At 43.0% G+C, this 26,286-nt stretch overlaps 1 protein-coding gene across 1 annotated transcript in view; it reads left to right on the top strand.

The window, feature by feature from the left end:
* Positions 1-26,082, top strand: part of faap100 (FA core complex associated protein 100) — a 29,643-nt gene extending 3,561 nt beyond the window's left edge. Inside the window, exons 3-9 of the mRNA XM_072242331.1 lie at positions 8,334-9,301; positions 10,688-10,844; positions 11,994-12,802; positions 18,164-18,306; positions 20,680-20,796; positions 23,036-23,122; positions 25,058-26,082. Coding sequence (XP_072098432.1) covers positions 8,334-9,301; positions 10,688-10,844; positions 11,994-12,802; positions 18,164-18,306; positions 20,680-20,796; positions 23,036-23,122; positions 25,058-25,189 — 2,413 coding nt within the window. The 3' untranslated portion in view covers positions 25,190-26,082. The remainder of the gene's footprint in view (positions 1-8,333; positions 9,302-10,687; positions 10,845-11,993; positions 12,803-18,163; positions 18,307-20,679; positions 20,797-23,035; positions 23,123-25,057) is intronic.
* The last annotated feature ends 204 nt before the right edge of the window (positions 26,083-26,286 follow it).

Genomic DNA, 26,286 nt, shown 5'->3' with positions numbered 1-26,286 from the left:
TCAAGACTAATATGAGGAGGAAATCTAAACTGTGCTGAATATATCATGGGAAATCATATCTTAATTGTATGACTATTGAAATTGCTGAGCTTTGATTGGTAACGTATTACTTATCGTGAGTGTTTTCTAAGTTTAACTCTGGCTACTGTTGCCGTCAATGCACATTTGTTGGGGAATATTCATCCTGAGGGATAATTTAAAAAACCCTGAATGTTAGCTCTCTTACTGTTGAAATCTTCATGGATACTGCCCATTGACTTCAGGCCACCAGCAATTGAGACCTTCCCAAACACGAGAAGATCTGCAGTTGCTGGAAATCCAAAGCAACACAACACAGACATACAGAAAATGCTGGAGGAACTCAGCAGGCCAGGCAGCATCTGTGGAAAAGAATAAACAGTCAACATTTGAGGCTGAGGCCCTCCTTTAGTCCTAATGAAGGGTCTCGGCCTGAAACATCGACTGTTTACTCTTTTCCATAGATACTGTCTGGCCTGCTGATTTGCTCCAGCAGTTTGTGTGTGTTAACTTGAGACCTTCTCTGTGACTGCTGGCAACCTTCCACAGGTTCACTGTTGTACCTGTCACCAGGGGCTATGTGGATTCAAGTACAATAATTTACCTGAGTGAATGAAGATGTTCTATCCCTCTCCTGCGTGACTTTTATCACGGTGACGTGACTGTCTGTGATAGGCAGTGAACTATTGGGATTTGGAATCCATTGGTAACATTTTCAGCAGCACTTTTTAAATGTGATTTGTGCAAGTCTTTGAAAATGACAATATAAGGGCGATTATAGGGAGAGTTATACAATATCTTTGACAGGTTTTAAGCATGGAGCTTGGCTTAGCCAAAGTGATCTATTATTTGTTGTAGTACTGATAGAATGCTGTAATTTTCAGATGTAATACTAGAAGTACTTATCAGATGAATCTTCTATAAAGTGCTTGGTAAAGACCAGATACTGACATAATGCAGGCAGACGTGGCTGGAGACTTGTGCATAGGGGGCATAATTTTAAGGTGATTAGAAGACAATCAAGAGGAGATGTCAGAGAAGTTTTGTTTTTACACAGGGTGGTAAGTGTGTGGAACTTGCTGTTGCGGTGGTGGTAGAGGCAGATACATTAGGCACATTTAATTGAATTGACTATTACTCGCATCCTTCATATACCTGAGGAGTAAAAATCTTTACGTTATGTCTCTGTCTAAATGTGCAATTTATAGTAAATTATAACAGTATGTACAACAGGATAGTCAATACAACATAGAAATACAATTGTATCAGCATGAATTAATCAGTCTGATGGCCTGGTGGAAGAAGCTGTCCCAGAGCCTGCTGGTCCTGGCTTTTATGCTGCGGTAGTGTTTCCCGGATGGTAGCAGCTGGAACAGTTTGTGGTTGGGGTGACTCGGGCCCCCAGTGATCCTTCAGTCCTTTTTACACACCTGCCTTTGTAAATGGCCGGAATAGTGGGATGTTCACATCTACAGATGCGCTGGGCTGTCCGCACCACTCTCTGCAGAGTCCTGCGATTGGGGGAAGTACAGTTCCCATACCAGGCAGTGATGCAGCCAGTCAGGATGCTCTCAATTGTGCCCCAATAGAAAGTTCTTAGGATTTGAGGGCCCATACCAAATTTCTTCAACCGTCTGAGGTGAAAGAGGTGCTGTTGTGCCTTTTTCACCACACAGCCGGTACGTACAGATCACATGAGATCCTCCATGATGTGTATGCCAAGGAACTTAAAGCTGTTCACCCTCTCAACCCCAGTTCTGTTGATGTCAATAGCCTGTCTCCATACCTCCTGTAGTCCACAACCAGCTCCTTTATTTTTGTGACATTGAGGGAGAGACTTGTGGAAAGGCACAAGGATGATAGAAAAATGGAAGGCTATGTAGGAGGGAAGGGCTAGATTGATCTTGGTAGTGGGTTGAAAGGTCAGCACTGTATTGCTGCACTAAGAACCTGTACTGTTCTACGCTCTCTGTTCATGGGCAAGGCTTGTTCTGGCCCAGATTGTTATGGAATGCAAGGATGCAGTACCTTGAAATCACTGGACTGCTTCAAAGAAGCCTGAACCCATGACCCCAAGACACAAATTCAAATCTCTAAACAGCAGCTAGGGAGCTTGATTTCAGGTGGTTTAGTAAATCTAGATAAGCTGCTTTTCGCAAGGGGACCATGAAACTACTGAACTATCGTAAAAGCCCATCTAGTATGCTCGTGTTCTTAGAGAACGAAATCTGCTGACTTCCAAGTCTGGCCTGGTGAATTGACTCTGGCTTCAAAGGAATGCAGTCATGGCTGAACAATAAACGCCGGCCTCTTTAGTGATGTTTACTCACAGTGGACAGATTTTAATAAAATAAAATAAAATGTTGTCAAACAGTGCCTTCCTGCCACTTTTGAAAGAAGTTAGGCTTGGCTGCCAAATCAACACCTTTTTGTACATTTTGTACAGGCAGCAGGCAATGGCCCAGGTTGTAGCATTGATGGACGGGTAATGTGGCCAAGTGGTTAAGGCATTCGACTGGCTATCTGAAGGTCATAGGTTCGAGCCCCAGCTGAGGCAGCGTGTGTGTCCTTGAGCAAGACACTTAGCCACATAGTGCTCTGCAATGACACTGGTGTCAAGCTCTATGGGTCCTAATGCCCTTCCCTTGGACAATATCGGTGTCGTGGAGAGGGGAGACTTGCAGCATGGGCAACTGCCGGTCTTCCATACAACCTTGCCCAGGCCTGCGCCCTGGAGAGTGAAGACTTTCCAGGCACAGATCCATGGTCTCGCAAAACTAATGGACGGGTAATGGGGACTTGATTGTGTCACATTCTTCCATCATTGCCGAGCTTTTCTGTGGCTCTAAGTTCTATTGGAAATATTTCTAACTGACCTGTGTAAACTAAGCTACCTACATCTGTCAACCAGTCCTAATTCCACAATAATTGATCTTGTAAATACTTAGTCCTGTGGACCTAAAATGTAGTCATCCCAACATTCTGACTGTAGCTCTGTTGCTCAGTAATGTAATCACATTGAGACATTTTGAGGAGATAGTTCTCTACCCAGGTCAACGACAACCAAACCAGTACATCCTGAGACAATTATTAATCTGCTGAAGGCATGCCTTATTACAGTGGGTTAAGTGTTTCACAAGGTGGTATTATGTTTAATTATATACAAGGTGAATCCTGTGAAGTGTACGATGGGGCTTTCATCTACCCAAATATAAGGTGTCCAAAGTTGTGCTTTAGTTGGGGATGACAACTGCAACAGCGATAATTCCAATTACAGGGCACCTTCATTCCAATTGCATAGTACCTTCATTGTGACACTATGCCTCAGGCACTTTAGCAGCATTAGTAAAATCATGCTGGCATGAAGCCATTTCAAGATAGATGATGAATGCTTGATTGGAAAAAAGAGGCTTTAAAGAGATTCATAAAAAGAAAGTGATTTACATTTCAAGATTTCCTTTTAAGTTTCTTTCCAGGACATCCCAAATTACTTCCTGCCATTGAAGTATTTCTGAGGTGTAAATTTGTGCCAAAAGTTTCCACCACAGTAATGTAATCATTACCAATTGGTCTGTTGAGAGATGAGAGGAAGGCAAATTAAACGGAAGGGGAGAATTAGGGAAGAATTCCAAAGTCTTGGCTGCTGGATGCACAGCTGTACGCGGTGGAGTCATTATATTTGGAGATGACTGGGAGGCTGAAATGGATTAATACGGAATGTAGGGCTTGAGGAGATTAAGGAGATGCAGGGAAGGGAGTCCATATATTATGTTTTGTATGGAGGTAAAATGAGTCGGAATATGAAATGAATCAGTTTTAAATGGAAAATCCTTGAGGCAAGTTTGCTGGTTATTTCACAAGCGGATGCTGGAAATGGATTGACGGATATGGTCTTGCTTTTACATTCGAGTTCTGTTTATCATTTTCAGCATATGTGGCCCTGAAAATTGTGTGAGAAGTGAAACAACAATTAGTAAGACTTAAAAATTCTGTGAACACCAGATGAAAATATGTGAAAGAAAAGTTAAATCTGAATTTTTCTTTAAAATATTAAAATCCACTGACCATTTTTTTTAGAACAAAAGACTTGAGTAAAATCAGTGTTAATTTTCTGATGCGGATTGTAAATGAATTGGAGGGAAAATTAAAATGTCTTTTAGTGTCAAACCCTATTCTATTGATAAAATATTTTGGTACATTTTGGAGGAAAGTTTTCTGCCCTCAATAAACTCTGTGCCATAAAATATTTAATAGTTGTAACTGCAGTTGTCTGCAGATAGGAATCTTGCCTGGATTGACCTCTATGTCCAGACTGTCATGATGTCTGTCTCTCAGTATCAGCATGGATAAAATTGGGTAGGGGGTTGAGAGTTAATTCATCACAATTGACAAAGTCTTCCAACTGGTGAGAAGGGAATGGTGTCTGCTTTCAACCTGTTTAATAATATATGGAAGAAAATAAAAATAATTCCAAATATTTGGTAGCTGCTGAAATTCCAGTGCCTCTTATTTTCTCGTTGTCAGCAGCTATGCAGTCAGATTAGTTTTAAGATGGAACTGAACAGTGGTTGGGACTATAAGTTCAGTGACAGTATTTTGCCAATCGTAAGCATATGCCACAGTTACGCAAGAAATTTGTCATTGCTTGGATGCCTGCAGTGGCTTTGCCCATGATAAGTAAATTGGTGTCTGCTTTGTTTGCTTCTCTGGAGCCTGGTCCACCACCTTTATAATTCAGCTTTCCTCCCGGTTTCTTCCCCAGTGTTACTGACCGCTGTCACGTTTCATTTCTCGTGTGGGGCACTATGTTGACTCTGATCCCTCTCCAGGCACATCCCTACTCCTCTGCTTTTCTGCTGCCTTGCCGCTGATGTGGACTATCTGAGCCTCCCTAGGCATTCTGTGAAGTGTCCATTGAGGAACGAGCCAGTGCTTCCTTATGAATATCAGAGCCACTTACCCCATTCCCTACTCTTGCTCACCTTGCTGTCCAGTGCGCCCACAGGGACTCAGCTTCCCAACCACTGCATCCTGCTCGGTGTTCTTACCACCATCCCTCGACGACGCTGATGGATCATTCACTCCCTCTCTGCATTCCCCTCAGTAAAACTCCAATAATCTGGCATCGGATTGTTCTGGAATTCTGATCGTTCAGCAGTGAACTTGCTTATGAGGCCCATGTGGGAGTGAGGAGTGTGCAGAGAGCATTGCCTTTACACCCACCAGGTTCACTGGAACAGTTCTGTATTATTGTCTACCTTACAAACATCAAAGAGAGGAATAATGTCCAATCATCTAGGAAATCTGCTTGCAGAAAATTACTGAAGTCTGAAAGATGTGGAAATACTGGCATTTTACTGTACCATTTTGCTTCTTAATTGGGTCATTACTCTCTTCAGTAATGTAATTGATGCCCACATTTTTCTTTTGTCTAAGTGCCTATCTCAGAGTCTCTTAAATGTCCCTAATGTAAATTTCTGTCCGTGTAATCCTTTCTGTGATGTTCCTGTGTGTGTGTGGTGTGTGTGTGTGTGTGTGTGTGTGGTTGGAACTAGCACTGACAACCCCCTCCCCATACTTTTCACCAATCGTATTAAATTATTCCCCCCTCCACCTCAGATCAGGCGTTTCCACCTTGGGGAAAGGTCTCTGGCTGTTTATTTATGCCTCTTGTCATTTTGTACACCTCTATCCAGTCTCCTCTCATCCTCCTCTTCAAAGAGAATATTTGACCACTTCCTTCTCCTTTTTGCTATCTACTTCAAAATCTACATCCGTCTGCAACTGGGCCTGGAAAATTGTTCTGAGTTAATCACTGCTCCATGGTCATTATCAGGTTAATTTGGCACATAATTCATTTAACTAACTGTTGTCCAGTCTATTTCCGTTCCAGTAAGTGCTGGTGGGTTTGCACCACCGAATCCATCTGTTAATCTTCGCACTCCAACCGTCAGCAGGAGGTACAGGAGCCTGAGGTTCAGACCACACGGCCAGGTTCAGGAACACTTACTGCTCTGCAATCATCAGGCTCCTGAACCGACGTGGATAACTTCAGTCACCACAACACTGAACTGATTCCACATCCTACAGACTTACTTTCAAGGACTCTACAAATCATGTTCTCAGTATTACTTATTAACATTTTTTATTTGTACTATTTGTCTTTTGTTCACTGGTTGTTAGTCAGTCTTTGCTTATGTATAGTTTTCATAAATTCTATTGTACTTTATTTTCCTGCATGAAAATTAATCTCAAGGTAGTGTATTGTGGTTGTCCGTCGTGTCTGATGATGTGCAGCAGAGCTTTTCAAAGTGGAAAAGCCGTTGCAACTGGGGTAGTTCCACTCTGTCAGTCTCAGAAGTACTGGTCCAGTGGTCGCAGACTGGGGTCTTCCTCGGTTGCCTCGGATGGCAATGACGTCTTCCGTACCTTGTCATGCCCTTTACTCTCCATGGAGTGTTGCAGAGCCGCCTTCCTGGCCGATGCATCTCACTGCAGATCTCATCCACCCAGTCTGTCAGAGCTGGCTTTGCATGCTAGGACAGGCATGTCCCTATGCCCCTACCTCACTGGGGATATGAGACCCGCTGGCTATCCTTTCCTGGTTTAGCCCTCTTGTTGAAGTGGTGTACTGGGTTGCATGTAAACAGCTACTTGAAGACACCGGTGAGAGCTGAGTGTCCGGTGACTAAAGATGAATGAGCTGCCTGAGAATGGACACGACGAGCCCCTTCACTGGAGGTGCTGCCCCTCTCTAGACACCCCATACACCACAAAGTACATATACGTACTTTGATAATAAAGTTACTTTGACTTTGATCTTGACTTTTATCTAGCGTCATTCTGGAGAACAAATGTAATCCCTGAATTCTCAACTTCCTCCTCTTCTGTTCATCTCAAAGGTCAAAGTAATATATCATCATAAACTATCTTGAGATTCATTTTCTGTTTCTTGTGGGCATTAACACCAGAACAAACATACTCAGTAGCCATTTTATTAGCTTGTGCTCTCTTGCTGTTGTAGCCCACCCACTTCGAGGTTCGATGTGTTGTGCATTCAGAGATGCTGTTCTGCACATCACTGTTGTAACACGTGGTCATTAGAGTTACTGTCACCTTCCTTGTCAGCTTGAACCATTCTAGCCATTCTCTGTCCTCTCTCATTAGCAAGGTGGGTTTTCCTGCACAGAACTGCTCCTCACTGGATTTTTTTTTTTGCACCAATCTATGTAAACTCTAGAGACAGTTGTGTATGAAAATCCCAGGAGATCAGCAGTTTCTGAGATACTCATACCACGCAGTCTGACACCAAATAACATTCCATGGTCAAAGTCACTTGGATCACATTTCTTCCCCATTCTGAGGTTTGGTTTGAACAACAACTGAACCTCTTGACCGTGTCTGCATGCTTTTGGGCATTGAATTGCTACCACATGATTGGCTGATTAGATATTTGCATTAACGAGCTGGTGTACAGGTGTACCTAATAAAATGGCAATGGCATATAAATGTACTTTGGTAATAAATTTACTTTGACTTTACTGTAGGGTCATCCTGGAGAACAAATTTAATCCCTAAATTCTCATTTCTAGCCTCAGCTTCCTCCTCTTCTCTTGATTTCCATTGTTCACGAATTGCCTAGTTACTGTGATTGACATTTCGCTGTTTCTTGTGCCCTTTTGAACCATCAGCATTTGGATTGACTGCCGTCGCTAACAATTATTGCAGCTGACTTTCTTGTATTGCTTGTTTTGGAGGTATTTTCTCCCATTACGGTTTCAGTGACGTCCAAAGGGCAGTGTGTCCAATTAACCTGGAAATCAGGGAGCAGGGCAATCGGGCGTCTATCCAAAAATTGCTTTGTATGGCTCATGTCCCGTGTTAGCATAAAAACACAGGAAATATACAGCAGGTCAGGCAAGCATCTGTTTTAGGGGAAAAATAACAAACTACAGATTTTAAATAATATCACCTGGATCCTATTTTAGTGAAAGGCACAAAAAATGCCCATTCCTCTCGGGAGTGATGCACTTCCAGGCACACTCAGTGTTATTATAGACTCTCGTCTACATTCCACTGCTATCTGCACAGAACACATTCCTCAGTATCAGTGAATCTCTGAATTTTCCTGCAATTGCACTATTATCTTTATAACCTTTAAGTGGAGAGTGCATTTGCACCAGTAATTTAGACATGTTTTATGGATTTGGCCTCTCCACATGATTTTTATTGGTTGAGAGCGCATTGTAAATTTTTCTGCTAATGTTATCAGTATGCCTCTCACTTAAAAAATTCTGCACTTTATTTTTCCCCAGCCGCGTGCCGGAGACAGTCGAACAGAAATTGCCCCTGGATCCTTCCCCATCAGGGGGTGACTCTGACTGTAGCCCGCCTTCTGTCTGTACCGTGGGTGCCGAACATCGCCTTGTCAGAGACTGTGCGGTCTGCTCCTTCATTGGTTTGGACAAGGACATTGTGGTGGTGGCTGAGGAGGAGCAGAAATGGAAGATAAGGACCTTCAGACTGCCAACAGCTGGCTGCGAAGACCAGATGTGTCAAAAGATTGAGGAGATAGAGTTCACTTCTCACCTTAATTCACCACATTGTGAAAAATCTGAACCGAATTACCCGCCTGTGTTGCTTTGCATTCATCCTCACATTGAAAAGGAACAGAAGGATGGAGAAGATTACACTTGCCTTGACTCATCCGTCTTCGCCCTCCTCTTCAATGTGGACGCCAGCTTGCTGCTCTCACCCATCGTACTTTGCGGATTGCCAGATGGCCAGGTTTATGTTTTGCCAATGAGGTACACCAGATCTGAGGCCAAAGGTCACCCACCTCGAATGACAGTGCTGCTACACCTCCAACAGCCAGTGGTCTTCATTGGACTTCTGACGTTAAAACGGGAATTGAGTGACGATCACGATCCCCAGCCATCAAGGTCCAAGCCCCAGATTCCCAACAGCATTGTTGTAATCGGAAAAGAGGGCAAAGTGGTGATAATCAAGTCCAGCCTTCGGATGGAGATGTGGTCTCCCTGTTTCACCGAGTACCACCTCCAGGGCCCCATCGTCAGTGCTTGCTCTCACGCTAGTACACTTTACTACAGCACCCGCTCAGACTTTTATGGTGTTGAGATCCTACGTAGTGAGGATTTTTCTGGGAGGCTGCCAGATGAGGAGAGTGGCCAGTCTGTTGGAGCTTTGCCCTCCATTCTTCTCCCAGTCAGTCTGAACATCTGTGGGGTTGTAGCTGTTTCCAGGCCTTCACCAACTGCTGAAGGTATTCCTGTCACTTCTCACTTTAATTCTTTGTCCCATTTGCAGTCTGACCTCTGTCCTTGGGCTCTTGCGCTACTTTAGGCAGGCCCACCCATTGCACAAGAAGCACCTTGCAGCCTTCAAGGCTCCAACTGAATTACACAATTACACATAGCCAGCTTTTCCCGTTTGTGTAAGATCTAGCCAATTCCATCCTAAGGCCATCCACCTTCACTCAGTTTTTCCTCTCTCAATGGATGCTGTTTGACCACTGGTTACTTGCTGAATTTACTCTGCTGTGTTCCGTCTTTCACAGTTCCAGCGTTTTGTTTTAGTTCTCTTTAATTGTCCTCTGGTCCCCTTCATCCGCTCTGAAAGCATTATATCAGCTGGACAATCGAAGCCTCCCCCTATCGTAGACCATCGTCACCTCAACCTGCACACTTTTTCCCCTAGTTATGATTAAGGAGCATTTCTCCCTTCACAGAACGCTGCCACTTTCCTGTGTTCATTTCCCATTTCATGTTAAGGGCAGGAAAATCTGACTGATAGCCAGTTTTGAAATAAAGGTGAAAGCCCTTCCTGCCAAAGCTGCACCTGATTCTGGGGAGGATCACAACCGCAGTGGGCTATTGAGGGTTGTTCAAATTTAATTATACATCTTGCCTCTGCAGAGTGAAGACGTCTTTTGTAAATGTGAGATTCTGTAGGTGCTGGAAATCTAGTGCAGGGGTTCCAACTGGTGATCTATGGACCCCTCAGTTAATGGTAGGGGTCCATGGCATTTAAAACAAAAGGTAGGGAACCCCCAAATGTAGAGCAACACACACAAATTAATCAGCATCAATGGTGGGGAATAAACAGTCAGTGTTTCAGGAGAAGACCCCTCATCAGGTCATCTCTTGTGTTATTGGATTTGTACTTAGATTAAGAGTGTGAAAGTGTGTGCGTGTGTGTGAGAGTGCACGTGTGCGTCCGTATCCTACACAAGAGAATCATCCTTACCTTTCCCCTATTTGAGTGTTCTGGACACAGATTTAAGGTGATTGGCAAGAGACAAAAAGAGTCAATAGGGAAAACTGTGCTGAATAGTAACAATAATTAATTCATAGCCCGAGAGTTTGGAAGTAGATTCAATTGTATAGTTTTTTTTAAAAAAAAGAATTGAAGGTAAGAAATTGGATGGCTATGGGGAAAAGTTGGAAGGATGGGAATATATGGTTTGTTATAAAAACAACAAACATGGGCAGAATGCCCTTTTCCTTTGGTACAATGACAGTGCTCTTTATTTTGCTGACTCGGGTTGCCGGTTAACCTTTGCCTCAGATGTACGTACATTCAGTGACACAGTTGTAGATGTATCCCGAAACGAGGTCCCTGTTTGTCTCCACTTGTGTATTTTGACCAGGTGACATTGACTTAGTGGCCCTGACTGAGAAAGGGAAAGTGATGGCGTGCACCTTGCCCCACCCTCTGAGTGCTGCCCCCACCCTGAAGCTCCAACCAGCCTGCGCAGGACAGCGCATAAAGGACCTTCTATCTGGGATCAGCAGTGTCTCTGACAGGTAGGAGGTTGATCCTCAAGTCTGCGTTCCGGTTCCCTCAAGCACTGACCCTGAGGGGAGACCTGATGGAAGTTTATAGAATTATGAGTGGCACAGATAGGGTAGACCATCAGAATCTTTCTCCCAGGGTGAAAATGTCAAATGCTAGAGGACTTGCAGTTTGAAGGAGTTGTATGGGGCAGGTTGTTTTATACAGAGTGGAGAGTGCGTGATTGCAGTTGATAATGGTGTTTCATAGACACTTGAGTGTGCTGGAAATGAAGGGATTTGGATGATACATAGTCATAAGTGATTTAGTTTAATCTGGCATCGTGCTCAGTGCAGAAATCATGAGCCAAAGGGCTTGTTCCTGTGCTGTACTGTTCTATATTCTACATGCACCATTATTTGTGAAGAGCCAGACGGTCCAGAAGCCCCAGTGTTTGGGTCCGTGCTCATGGAGTTTATTAGAATAAGGGGTGTTCTCACTGAATATTGAAAGACCTGGATAGAGGGGATATGGAGATGTTTTCAATTGTGGGAGGGTCTTAAGACCAGAGAACTATGCCTCAGAATAGAAGGATGTCCTTTTAGAACAGAGATGAGGAGGAATTTTTGTAGTCAGGGTGGTGAATCTGTGGAATTTATTGCTGTGAAGGCGACGTCATCGGGTATATTTAAAGCAATGGTTGATGGGTTTCTGCTTAGTAAGGCTGTCAGTGGTTACAGGGAGAAGGCAGGGGAACGGGGTTCAGAGGGAAAATAAATCAGGCATGAATGAACGGTGTAGCAGACTGGATGGGCTGAATGGCCTAAAATGGCCTCCATTCTACTCCTGTGTCTTAAGGCTTAATTTTCACTCACCTTGTGAACTAAGCTAGTTCGTAGGTGAAGGTGATAGTGCTTCCAGCTTAAGGAGCTATTTCTGTGCAGACTGCCTGACCCATTTAGGTGTCCTGTGACAGTTCTCACAGTTGGGTAGCCTGCCACCGTTCACTACCAAGACTTGCAGGAGAGGAATCTCCATGGATTACACAGCATAAACCTCTGTGTAACCTCCTCCCAGCAGAAGTAGCACCTCTAGGAGGGGAGAATGGGAAATTGAGATACAGTATAACAGCATAAATCAGGGCATAAATTCACTATATTCTGTTTTTTTTTCTTCTCTAGAATCTCTTCCTTGAAAGGTATAATGCAGCAGAAAGACAAAGCCTTAAAAGGACTGAATCAGGACTTCAACATATGCTGCGCACTGCTATCCGATCAGGATAAAGTAAAGGAGTCTTCTAAACAATCATTCAGCTGCTCCATCACTACAAAGTGGAATCGTGTTCTACTTCAGGATTCATTGGTCATTTCAGTTGTATTGAAGAACCTCAGTGATTGGTCTTTGCAGCACAGGTGGTCTCTCTGTGTCCAGCTTGTTGCCCAGAACTTGGTTTCGGCCAAGGTCTTGGACAGCACAGCGTTCTCTTATGCCTTTCCCATTAGCGAGCTTCCACCTCGAGAGAAGATGGAGGTTGCTATCCCCTTGAACTCTGAGAACGATGGTTTTCTGCCACTTCCTGTGTCTGTTCACTGCTTTCTCTATTATAACTTGAACACTCTTAACATGACGGCTGCCAGCAGACTGCCCGTCTCTCCTAGGCCCTCACTGCCTCTTGCACCTTCAGAAAGTGATGGAGTCTGTCTGCCCCTAAATACTCATGTTATTGACTTGTTAGATTGCTTGCACATTCATGGTAGAGGAGCAACTGGAACAATGCCACACCTGAATCATAGGCGTACCACTTTGGATACATTGGAGATGTTCTTGCGTTCTGCTATGTGCTCTGAAGGCAAAGATATTAGGGACGATGGAACTGTGAATAACCCTTTCGGTGGCCTTTGCAACGATGGGGTGGGTGCTGGTCCATTTACAGCTTCTATCAAGGTGTCCTCTGATCTGATGGAGGTTGCACTAAAAGATATTAGCACAGGTGAGGATCTTTTCTCAGAGTGATGGGTTGAGTTTTTATCCTCTAAGATTACAACAGGTCTGTGAGCTTCTGTACATCCCTCAGAAGATCAGGTGGCATCTATGGAGAGGAATAAAGAGTTGATGTTTCAGGCCCAGACTCTTCATCAGATTTGATGAAGTGTTGGCCCAAAACATCGATTCTTTATTCCTCTCTGTTGATGCCACCTGACCTGTTGATTTCTTCCAACATTTTGTGAGCATTACACTGGATTTCCAGCATCTGCAGAAACTCTTGTGTTTCTGTATTTCCCTTTAGCTTAAAACCCATCTACTGTAATCAGATTTCAATCTAAGAATTGACAGGATAGCATTTCATATTTACAAGCAAATTTCAAATGTTTTGCCCTCTATATGCGGTCTTCCTAACTTTACTACTGATATTTAGAGTTTGCTCTTCATCCTAGATTCCCCAAAGCACAGGAATAGCTTCCCTCTATTTGCCCTAACATTTCCCCTTATTATCTTCAAAGACTTCTCAACCACAGCACGATTCTGCTTTCTGTAACTTAACCCAAAGTCGAAGCAGCATTCTGCATCCCACTCACCCCTCAGGTCAATGTATCCTCCCTAAGGTGTCATACCAAAGAACTGCTCTAGACTGCTCTTCAGATGTAATCTCATGAGAGCGTTGACTGACTGACTGCTCCCCCTCCAACCAGCACTCCAGTCACCTAGATATAAAGATTTTGATTTATTTATCTAATTTAATAATTTTTCTACCTGTTAGTTAGATTTTTTAATCTTTGCAGTGGGCTCAAATTCTCTTTGGGCCAACACACACAGAAATTGTAACATAGCCCATCCATTTTAGATCTAAAGTGAATTATTATATAACATGGGTATGAATGTGTAACATATTGTTAAATTGTAAAGCTTGTGCTTTGGATTTTGCATTTCTGCTGTCTGTGAAATCTTTAGTAGTCAACTAATGGTCTATTTTACATTCCTGGATATGCTATACACCATGTATGGGGTGTCCAGGGAGGGTTAGCATATCTGATGAAGGGGCTGGTCATGCCCTTTCTGGGGCAGCTCACTCACACTTGGTCCCCATCTCAGTTCTCACCTGTGGCTCCAAGTAGTTTTTTGCATGTGATAATGGCCGCACCCTGGTACACAACTTCAATAGGTGGGCTGACAGGTGAGGGTACTGGTGGTCTCATAACTCCAGTGATGTAGGAGCATGCCTTTTCTAGCATGCAAAGTCAATTCCGATGGACTGGGCGGATGAGATTAACAGTGAGATCCAACGGCCAAGAAGGTGATCCTGGAACTCTTCATGGAGAATGAAGGGCATGACAAGGGACTGAAGAAGTCGTGTTCATCCACTACAACCAAGGAAGACCCCAGTTGAGATGACTACTTGTACCACTGGACCCAGACTTATGAGGTCGTGCGAGTGGAACTGCCCATTGCAATGGCTTTTCCACTTTTAAAAACTCTCCCACACAGGTTTCACTCTCATCATCAGATACAATGGATAACCACTCAATCACTTTATCTGTCCTGACTAGCACGGATAAAAAATTGGGAGAGTTGTAAAACTGACTGTTGAGTTGTTGATTCCTCTATGATAAAAATTTACATGGTCAGAATCTCCCTTTCATTCCTCACTTGGCTTTTCTCTCCATTAATTTTGGAAACATCTGAAAGTGTTGCGGCTGTTTCAAAGCTTGTTCACCAAGCTTTGCGTAGGTATTCACGTGCTGATGTATGTGCTTCAGACACATGCATGCCTTGATGCATTTCACTGTATGTTTCAATGTACGTGTGATCAGTAAATGAATTTGAATTTGATGTAACAGGCTGGTCATAGTTCCTCCAATAGAAGCAGATCAGAGGCTGGTGAAGTGTTCAGTGCATTGCTGCTGTGGAAGGAACCAGCATAGGCTCAATGGGCTGAATAGCTGTCTTCTGTGCAGTAACTTTGATTCTTCCAGTGGCAAATTCAGGTATCCAGTTATGCTCTTGCCCTGAAACCTAAAAAAAAAACACAAAATAGTTCTGCTGACCTCTTGGGACTGCTGGTTTTGGAAGAGCTTTCCTATGGAGCATTCGAGAACGTTCAGAACAGAGACACGGAGCCTACAAGAGCCCATGAGCATTGTGACTGATGGTAGTCACTCACAATTGTTTCAGCTGCTATAGTCATTATGGGCTTTATTTTGTCATCAGGGCTTCAGTACAGTACAATGGTTGTTGTGTACGATTGGAAAACAGGCAGCAGCGCAATCATACGGCCTTTCCAAATGTTGTTTGTCCGGAGAGTTTAAAGCGTTTGCCAACTGTTTTCTAGAGGCTCAGTCAACAACACTACCCTGTCAGGCTGTCTGTTTTCTCCATCTCCCAGTACTTATGTAGCTTGTAAACAAGAGTTTAAAGATAATCTGGAAAAACATAGCCTATTCTCTCCCAGTGGCCACACATTTTAATTCCACATCCCATTCCCATTCTGATATGTCTTTCCACGGCCTCCTCTACTGTAAAGATGAAGCCACACTCAGGTTGGAGGAACAACACCTTATATTCTGTCTGGGTAGCCTCCAACCTGATGGCATGAACATTGACTTCTCAAACTTCCGCTAATGCCCTACCTCCCCCTCGTACCCCATCTGTTATTTATTTATTTATATACACACATTCTTTTTCTCTCTCTCTCCTTTTTCTCCCTCTGTCCTTCTGACTATACCCCTTGCCCATCCTCTGGGTTTCCCCCACTCCCCCTTTTCCTTCTCCCTGGGCCTCCTCCCGTCCCATGATCCTCTCATATCCCTTTTGCCAATCAACTGTCCGGCTCTTGGCTCCATCCTTCCCCCTCCTGACTTCTCCTATCATTTTGGATCTTCCCCTCCCCCTCCCACTTTCAAATCTCTTATTAGCTCTTCCTTCAGTTAGTCCTGACGAAAGGTCTTGGTCCGAAACGTTGACTGTACCTCTTCCTAGAGATGCTGCCTGGCCTGCTGCGTTCACCAGCAACTTTCATGTGTGTTGCTTGAATTTCCAGCATCGGCAGAATTTCTCATGTTTGCCTATTCTATAGTGCTGAGTTTGTATGCATTACAAAAGCAGTTTAGCTAAAATCCTATTGCTAAACTGTGTTTCATACTGTACATGTGTGTATCTGTCACATCTCTAGCTTTTCAGTCCTGGCATGTGATGAACAGGCCATGTATGCCTCTGGACATGTGCAGTGATATCAATGGGTACACAATGGATGTTTAATATCATGTGGAAAATTTTTCTGTATATTCAAATCCTCCTTTGGCCCTCCCTTCAGAAGTCCAGCTGTGGGACCACAGGAAGAGCTGCCAAAGTGGTTATCCCTTGTACTGGAGTTGGGGCTGACTTTATATTGATGCCTTTGACCCATATCTCTTGCAACTTGCAACCTTAACCAGTGGGTTATGGACATATTGGGGCACAGTTATACACTCACCCTACCTGGCTTCCTACATAAGTGTCCATCTTTTCAGGATAGATTTAATTTTGCTTCCCATTGAAGGTCATTCCTGCTTCCCACCACATCCTTTTGACCCTTGGATCTCTGCCCACCAACACCCATCAGGGTGTAGAATGTCAGTCTCATGGTCATGCACCCCACTGACTTCCACCTTCCTCCCAGTTAAAGAAGCCTGCAGCTCATAAGTATCATTCCACCAACATCAGAGAGGCTAATCTGTTGCTTTGGAAACTCCAGGAAGATCAGTGTTAGTAAAAGTGGCATAAAGTGGACATGGAGAGGACGTTTTCTATAGTGGGGGAGTCTAGGACCAGAGGACACAGTCTCAGAATACAAGGACATCCCTTTAAAACAGATGAGGAGGAATTTCTTGAGCCAGAAGATGGTGAATCTGTGGAATTCATTGCCGTGGGTGGTTGTGAAGGCCAAGACATTGGGAAAATTAAAGAGGTTGATAGGTTCTTGATTAGTAAGGGTGTCAATGGTTACAGGAGAGTGGGGGTGAGAGCGATATGACGACAGAGTGGGGGTGAGAGCGATGTGATGACGGCATTGGGGGTGAGGGTGATGTGATGACGGAACGGGGGTCAGAGCGATGTGATGACGGAACGGGGGTCAGGGTGATGTGATGACGGAACGGGGGTCAGAGTGATGTGATGTGATGACGGAACGGGGGTCAGAGCGATGTGATGATGGAGTGGCAGAGCAGACTCGTTGGGCTGAATGGCCAAATTCTGCTCCCATGTCTTATCCTATGTAATCCACGAACTCCTTAACTCCTAGTCTGAATTTGGAAAGTGGATCTACCCAGACATGCAGGGGACTCACACCACTCTGTTCAAGGGCCAGGACTTGTGTGTGTACTTGTCTGGGATCTCAAGTTTTATATTTCTACTGGGGACAGGTTGTATACTGGCCTTGCCGTCTCTTGGTAAAGTGCCAAATCCAGTGAAAACTGAAACCGTCATCACAGTAAATTAATACCGGTGCTACTCCATGAGACTACGGCTAATGAAAGGAGAGTGGCTGAAGTATACCATCTCTGCAGGACTTGTCTGTGTCCAGGATAACGAAGTGGACAGGAAACATCATTGCCAACAGTGCTAAGGGCTGTTAAAACAAAAACTTCAAGCCATCTTGAAAACACAAGAGATTCTGCAAATGCTGGAAATCCAGAGCAACACACACAAAATCCTGACACAGCAGGTCAGCCAACATTTATGGACAGAACCAATGCTCTGAGAGTGCTATAATTCCTTATTAACCAAATGAAGCCGCTGGAGCTAAAGGGGTTAGATTGTACAGCTCCTCAAAGGGTGGTTTCCGGGAGTTATCACGAACTGTTCCACGTGGATCAGCTTGTTCTGACTTCCATCTTAAAAGTTTCTTCCCCAGGCAGTTAATCTGACCAACCATTCTAGTTAGCCCCCCTCACCCTGTCTGTCTATTGCTTCAGTCTTGGCATTGTACTGTAAATGCTGTTTACACTGTAAATACATGTAGGTATTTGTGCTTATGCACATTTTTCCATATCCATACTTTAACCTCTAACTTTACATCATTCCTTAATCTTTATAATTGTTGAATGTTTTTGTTGCATGTCATGCCAACACACCACAGCAAATTCCTAATATATGTAAATATATATGGCAAATAAAGTTGATCCTCTATGTTCTGTTCTCCATACACTTCTGGTTCCCCAATAAGGGTGTTTACAGATAGGTTTCGATTCAGAAACTCCTGATACTATTTCATGACCTCTGCCCCACCTTTTTTTGAATTTGATAGTTTTAATGTGATCTTTCCTTGACTTCTCCGGCATCTTGCACTGAGTTCTTTTTTTAATCCCTTTTGTCCCAGGAAACATGCCAGAGAATGGATCAAGTGTCCTTCTGTGGTTGCTGTCCACAAACCCTGAGCTGGAGGCATTACAAAGGCAGCCTGCCCCGGCTGTACAGTGTACAGCGCCGGATGGGAGCCGCGTTTGGATACTCACGAAACAGGTAGGTGGTTGGTCTTTATGCAGTCGTGGAGTGTTGGGGGGTGCACAACATGCTCACTGTTAAGTGTTTAACTGTGCAGGACAGGGAACCTCAGATTACACAGGGATCATTGGATTGACTTTGCATGGTTTAATGGGGTTATTGCTCCTAAATGGAATAGGATACAGGAAGTGGAGAGTACAGCTCAGTCCAACATGGGCAAAGCCCTCCCCACTTACTTGCTGCACTGCCACAGGGAAGCAGCATCCATCATCAAAGACCCCCACCATCCAGGCCATGCCCACTTCTCACTAGCACCGCCGGGCAAGAGGTACAGAGGCCTTGGGTCCCACAGCATCAGGATGAGGAATAGTTATTACCCTGCAACTATCAGGCTCCTGAACCAGCATGATAACTTCATTCACCAATACCCTGAACTGATTCTATGACCTACAGATTCACTTTTAAGGACTCCTGTCAATGCATGTTCCAGTATTATTAGTTTTTATTTGCACGACTTGTCTTTTCGTGTGCATTGGCTGTTTGTCACTCTTTGTTTATGTATAGTTTTATGTAAATTCTGCTGCATTTCTTTTTTCCCTGTAAATGTTTGCAAGAAAATGAATCTCAAGGTAGGAAATGGATATGTTCTCAGGGTAGGAAATGGTAGGATATGTACTTTGATAATAAATTTACTTGAACTTCAATGTACAGAATGTGTAGCCTTTGATAGTTGTCTTACTGGGCTGGATGGCTGCCCGTGTGATCCTCACCCCACGCTGATCCAGTAGACTTTTGTACTCCTTGGGACCCCTGTGTTGGATTGTGCTGGAGACCTGGCTTCAGCAGGATCCAGGAGGTGGAATAGTCCTCCAGCAGTGACCTGCTTTCAGCCTGTGAATCTTGAGACCTCACCCCCAAACTACTCGGATCCTTCAGGCAAATCTGTTGGTTCTGATGTTTTAGATGAGTCACAGGCATTTAAGAATTGCCAAAATGGATGATTTTACTTTTAAAAACCCTTTTCAGTGATAGAAATTATTTTAAGACTAATGCACGCAATTATGTAAAACAATGATAAAAATACCTGCACTTACCTTTTTAATGAAGGTGAGCAGCCTCATTCAAATGAAGGTGCTTACTGCCGTGTGTACTTGCCTTTGCATTGCAGTGCACCTGGGCACAACTGAGACCCAACTGGTGAAGTGTGTCCGCAACAGGCCTGCAGCAAGTCTCGGATGTTAGTGCTGTTGTGGGCAGGGCTGGATGTCAGAACAAGCACACATGGCTGGTTTGTAAGTCTCCTGGGAACCTCCTCCTGAGGAGCTGCATGATCTGGCCCCTTTAGTTCCAGTGACTCCATTCAGTTATAAAGAAGTAAAGCACTCTCAGAGCATCAAGGCTGACCTGCTGAGTTTCTCCAGCATTTTGTGTGTTGCATTGAGCACAGAGGTTGGTATCTTAATGTTGAAATTGTATAATACCTTGGTGAGGCCGAATTTGGAGTACTGTGTGCAGTTCTCATCAACTACCTACAGGAAAGATATCAATAAGCTTGAAAGAATGCAGAGAAAATTCCCAATGGTGTTGCTGGGAACTGAAGACCTGAGTTATAGAGAAAGGTTGAATACATTTGGACTTTATTCCCTAGAGCGTAGGAGAATGAGAGGAGATCTTATAGAGGTATTGAAAATTATGAGGAGTATAGATAGGGTAAATATATGCAGGCTTTTCCCCCCTGAGGTTGAAGTAGAGATCACAAGTTTGGGATGAAAGTTGAAATGTTTAAGAGGAACATGAGGGGGAACCTTCTTCACTCAAAGGGTTGTGCAAGTGTCGGCAGAAGTGATGGATGCAATTTCAATTGCAACATTTAAGAGAAGTTTGGATAAGAATATGGATGAGAGAGATGTGGATTACTATGGTCCTGGTGAGGGTAGATGGGACTAGGCAAAAGAACAAGCTGGCACTGACTAGAGGGGCCAAAGGGCCTGTTTCTGTGCTGCAGTGCTCAATGACTATGACTCTCAGCATCAGTACTGAATACTACTCTACCCCTGTTCTTAAGAGTATCAGTGGGAGTTGAACATTGCCTCCACCGGCCAGCTCCACCATACAATAAAATAATGACTAACTTGATCTTAGCTTCACCTCCATTTTCCTATCTGAGCCCCACAGCCCTTGATTGTCCTGTAGTCCAAAATTATTTTCCAATTTTGAATATATTTATTGACTCCACATACTCAGGGATAGAGGATTAACTCGTTCTTAGTTGTGTGATCATTTATCTTGGGAGACCGTGTCCCCTCATTCTACCAAGGGAAAGATCTTCACCCATCTGCTGACTCAAGCCTTCTCAAAGGTTTTCTTGTTCTACCATTCCTTTTCTTGCAGGTTGAAGTCTCCGGTTTTTCTGTTGATGGTCCAATCACTGTTGTGGAAATTGTGCTGGAGTGTTCCTCACTGACGGTGTTCTGTTTCTTGCATCAGGCTCTCGCTCGGCGTGTCCAGGTAAGAAGTCAACAGTCTGCCCTTGAGCAGAATTGTCCCCCGCCAGGGTGTGTCTCTTAACCAAGCTTCCACTGTGCCCTTATCTGAACCTTGCAATATTGTTGGTTGTCTCCTGCTGTACAGTAGAATACTGCACAATGTCAAAATCAATTGTTGTTTCACGAAATCATACAGAATAGGAGGCCATTTGTCCCATTGCGTCTCTGCCAGTTTGTGAACAGGCATTATTTCTTTAATGGGTGAAGCTGTTGTAAATCGAATTTGGTTGTTTCTCATGGTCTCTGCAACCATATTAAATGGAGCTTCAGAATTGTTTTAGTTGATCATAGTGTTTGGTATAGAAATTGGTTGTCTGCGTGCACTATTAATCAATCATCTAAAACCAGGCAATTAAACTGAAAGGAAAATCTGTCAAAAATTCTTTACTATTCGGAGGATATCTCCCATTTTCTGCAGTCAGTTGTAGGTTTGATAGAATTTTGTTTGACATTTTAGAATAATGTCAGTTTCCTTGTGTGGAGAGCTTTGAATTAAGCTGTTGCTCTGTCCTCGCCAATGACCTCCAGGGAATAATAACGGAATTAAAACTGTAAAACAATATTTTTGGAGACATGTAACCTCTGAAGAAGTCACTTAATTTATTGAGGGACAAACGGCCTACTCCTTTTTCTATATCTTGTACAGAAACACTTACAGAATTTTGGAATTCTTTTGTTGGCATTATTTTTTTTTCCAATTCTGATTCTTGCATGGAACAGTATAGCACAGTACACAATGCGGTGTTGAGCTTTTTAGCTACTTTAAAATAAACCTAAACCTAACCCTAACCCTCCCCTCCTCTGCCCTCCCAATCTAACCCTTCCCTTTCACAAAGCCTTCCATTCCTCTTTCATTCATGTGCCTAAGTGTCTCTTCAATATCCCTAACTGGATTTGAAAACTGTAAAGAGCGAGCGTTGGGTGAACGATATTTGTACAAGTCATAAAAGGGGCAAGTTTACCTCTCCACTAAATATTATTTTAATCTCTTAAAAGGCAGATAAAAATTGAATGGAAAGAACTCTTCCTAGATCTTTCCTTCCCTTTAACAAAGCAAGTGGTAAATTCTTTGAGTCAGCTTTGTCTGTGAAACTTCAAATTGGACCTTTAGTTGGTTTGCTCACAAAGAGTTATTTATTTTCTTTGCAAGAGAAGCAGTGGTGGTAGAAAAGGGGGAGAAAGTGGGACTAGGCAGATCGGCATGGAGTAGAGGGACGGTAGGACTTGTTTCTATGCTGTAGTGCTTTATGATTCTTATGACCAAGAATAAGCTTCACCCATTGTTCCCTAACTCTTTCATTGTAGCATCCTACTTGGTCAGCTTCAGAGCCAATTGTCACATACAGAGCAAGAAGTCTGAGTGAACATTGAACATTGAGAGTGGAAGATGGACTGCCCTGGTTCAGCTGTTCAGACTGCACATCACCTACTGCCTTCTGCTGCTGATGGATGGGGTGTGGGAGGGTAAATGCAATATTCACACGGCATTGATGGAACAATAGGGGTAAACAGTGTGCAAGAAAGAGTTTGAACATTTCGGGTCAATTACATTTTATCTGTTCTAATAAAACAATAGTTTGGTGTCTCCATCTTTCTACTACCTAACCATCTGTGGTATTTTGCTTTTGCAATATGAGAATGTTGGCTGCAGTTTCCGTTTCTCCTTATATCAACCTGAATACCGGCCACTAACAACCGGTTGGTTGGGGACCTCCTTAGTTTAATAAAAATGTAGTTTATTGTTGAGAATCTGGAGAGGGCAAAGAGACAACAGAAAGAATAAATGAAAATTTAAAAAAAGTATCAGATACTGGAAGTCTGATATCAAAACAGAAAATGTTGGAAGTACCCTGCAGGTCACATGAATGGTCTTTGACCTGAAACTCTATTGACTGAGCTGCTGAGTATTTCTAACATTTTCTGTTTTTATTTCAGAATAAGTAACAGCGTGATATTCCTCTGACATTGAAAGAGACTTTTCAAAGTACTAATATGATAAAGCAGTAATACAAATAAAAGCAGTTTTTGTGAAGTAAGTTTTGAAATTTCTCATTCAAACAGTTACTGTATTTTTAAAAAAAACTTGATCAGGTCATAGAATATTGGCACAGCTCATTAAAATACCTTTATGGCAAGCATTTCATTTTAGCATCCCCTCAAGTTGATTGATTATATGTGTGTTTTTTCTCTCCATTGAACAGATGCTTTTGGAACAGAGTTCTCCCTGTAGTGGCTCGCTGCCTGGCCTTCATATGCAGTCTCTCAGACAGCTGGCACACAGCACAGAGGTAAGGGAACCGAGAAGTAAACTGGGAATCCTTGCAGAGACTTGGGTGAGGTGCTGGGCAAGACAGTATCTATTTGAGTCCACATGGCATCATTTTACTGAAAACCTCTCCTTCCAAGATTGATAGTGTGGAGAGAGTGTGTGGGGTTTGGTCCCTTCCCCCATTCTGAAGATTCTTTAAACACAGAGATTGTGATGACACAAAGAGTTAACCAGGTAAGAAAAGCTGCCTTTGCAGGGATTGTTCCTGAACTTGATCAGTGGCCTGTCTGAAGTTGTTGAAAAGAACTTACTTACGTATACAGCGGTGTTGCTGGCAGACAGTTAAAACCAAATTAATTTGTATCTGATTGATGCACCTCCTAACACAGGTGGGAATTATAGAGCAAACAATACTGGGACCAGCTCACATAAAGGGACTTGTTCCAAATACTTTCATAACTAACTACAGGAATAGGAAACACTCCTGAAGCAGCTGCTGTTGAGCCCAGTGTTTTCTGTTTCTCCTCACTGCTGAATAATAAGGCCTGTGTTTCAGGACATCAGTGAATACTCTGATGCTAATCACTGGTACTGTTCCTTGGCTGTGTTTCCTGAGCAGGTGCATAGTTTTTCCAGAGTTTGTATTCCCTATTGGCAGCTGGTCTGTGCTGTAACATTAACCTCCATTAACCTGTTTTAACCCATGTCAAGGTTCATGTAACTGAATGAACCATTCATCTTTCTGTTTTCCTTTGGTTGTGAGCAGTTGTACCTTGGCCTTTGGTAATGTTTGTTAAAGTTGACAGGAGGTACTCCACATAATGAGCAATGTCTAGGGATCAATTCACCATACCTACTATGTTACCTGATGTCTGCTAGATGACCAGTAAAGCCTTTACAATAAACAAAGTACTCCTCAGCTGTTTGAAGAAACTGCTATCAAGTTTGTTGTCCATATGGTGACCTTCTTCAAAAATGGTGGTCTTCAGATGTGACTAGTTGAATTATGATGCCTCATGTAGCAGAAATAGCCCTTCCACATGCAATATCTGGGCTCTCTTCTAAAGAATGACTACTTTCCAGTGAGGTTCTGAAGGGCTGTCAGCACCTATCAATTAACACTAGTGCCAAACTTACCCTGTCAGCACTTGGTGCCTATTGCAAAAGCTTTTCACTTAACACACTGTCATTAAAGCAGCAAAGGCAAGTTCAAAAAGTACTGTGAATCCTAAAGTGTTTTTAATTTGTAACGTTTACACTTCAACATATTGGATATGTGCATCCACATAGACAAATACAATTAATATAAAAAAATACATTCATTCCATTTATAATCAAGTTTTAATATTTTTCTCGGGGCTGAACAAACTTGGATAAGTAGGTTCAAAGGCTACATGAGTCAATTTTGAAAAGTTGACTTTTCCCTCATTCACCTGGCATGTTTGTGTTTCTTGACTAATGGTAAAACATAATGGAGAAAGCATCCTCTTTTCTCTACTAAAACTCATATTGTCTTCTTTGAAAGATTGTGTCGCACTAAGAGAGACGGTTGATTTGGTAGTTATGGTAACAGTCCAGCTGTGGTTTTGTGCCCTTGGGATGGTGGGATATTGAACTGACCAGATATGGCCTATGTGTGACTCCTTCCCGTTGTATGTTCATGATCATGGGTATCTTTGTGGTTAGCTACTAATGAGGAAGAAATAGTAGGGCCGCATTTCTAAAATAGATTCACTGTAGTTGCCTTTGTCAGTGGCTGAGAATCAGATTCATCTATAAACAAGATCCTCATCCCAACAAGAGTGTTGCAATTTTCAATAGAAATGGTAATAGAATTTTGTATTCTTGCTTGAAGTGGATTTAACTGCCAGATTGTGAATTATTTTTATGATGCAGAAAGACTTACAGCTGCTCAATCGTAACTTTGCCCTTCTGGGCTCTGCTTTACCTATAGACTCTTCTTAAAGGGGCGCAGTCGCTGCGGGACCAGTTGTGCCTTGGAGAGGAAATGAATCCGAGCGATGCTGCGGGCAAACTGCTGCAACTCTACAAGCAGCTGAGGAGCATTGATTTAGTTATTGTGTAACAGGTGGAATGGTTCAAACTGCTGCGGTCTCCAGGTTGTAACTGTCAGCCTGTCCTTTCCTTCATTCTTGAAGGCTGTTAAATAACAGGGGCCTGTGGTCGATGTTAAGCTGTGCAGTGTTCTGGTAGCAGTTGTTACTTCATCATTTGACAAATGGCATGAAGGAAAGACTTTCATTTATGTAGCTTTCCCTTCACTGCATAGGAAATCCCAAAGTGATTCCAAGCCATTACAACTAAAGTGTAAGTTATTGACTTGTTTTGTGGAAAAACATTACAAAATGTCACATACAGCAATGAGAAGTTGACCTGTTCAGTCGGCATTGCATTGGGAACATGTCTTCGCCAGAACAGCAGGAGAGTCCCGTGTTATTTGAATAGTACTATGCCATATTTTTATAGTAACTGAAATAGCAAAAGAGATTCTGGTCCATTAGAAGAACAATAACCTTGAAGATATGGCACTGTACTTAAGTCTTTTTATGTATCCTGGCTTGCACCCTGATCCCACCATCTTTTGCCTCAGGGGCCAGGATGCAGCTGTCTAACCAAGCGGATACTCCACATGTGAATACAGCAACCATGGAGGACCAGTGTGCATAGACTCAGAAATTGATTCCTTACAGAAGGCACACCAAGTCATTTCAGTGGTGAGATCTATTTAAACCTAAGGGATGCCAGTGAGGGACTGTCATCCAAAAAGTATCCTTGACTTTTTACCAGCCCGTTACTAAAGAAACAAGAACTGACGTTGGCCAGAATCTACAGTTGCCAGATGTTTGCCCCAGTGAAGTGTCAGAGGCTTTCGACTGTGGCAAGCTCTTGACAGTAATACTAAGTTTTCTTAAATGTAGAATTTAAAAATAGCTAATAAATTTCTGATCGGCATTTAAAGCAGTGTGTGATTATTTTTTTCATGGATAAAAACCTCTGTACTTCCCTCTACAACTGGATCCTTGACTTCCCAACTGGAAGACCACAATCTGTGCAGATTCGTAATAACATCTCCACCTTATGATTTTTACTCCTCATGTATGTGAAGGATGTAAGTAATAAAGTCAATTCAATTAATTGACAGTCAATACTGGTGCACCTCAG

This window comes from Mobula birostris, chromosome 24 (assembly GCF_030028105.1).
Source record: "Mobula birostris isolate sMobBir1 chromosome 24, sMobBir1.hap1, whole genome shotgun sequence".
NCBI classification, from domain to species: Eukaryota; Metazoa; Chordata; class Chondrichthyes; order Myliobatiformes; family Myliobatidae; genus Mobula; species Mobula birostris.
This window is presented reverse-complemented; position numbering and strand designations above follow the sequence as displayed.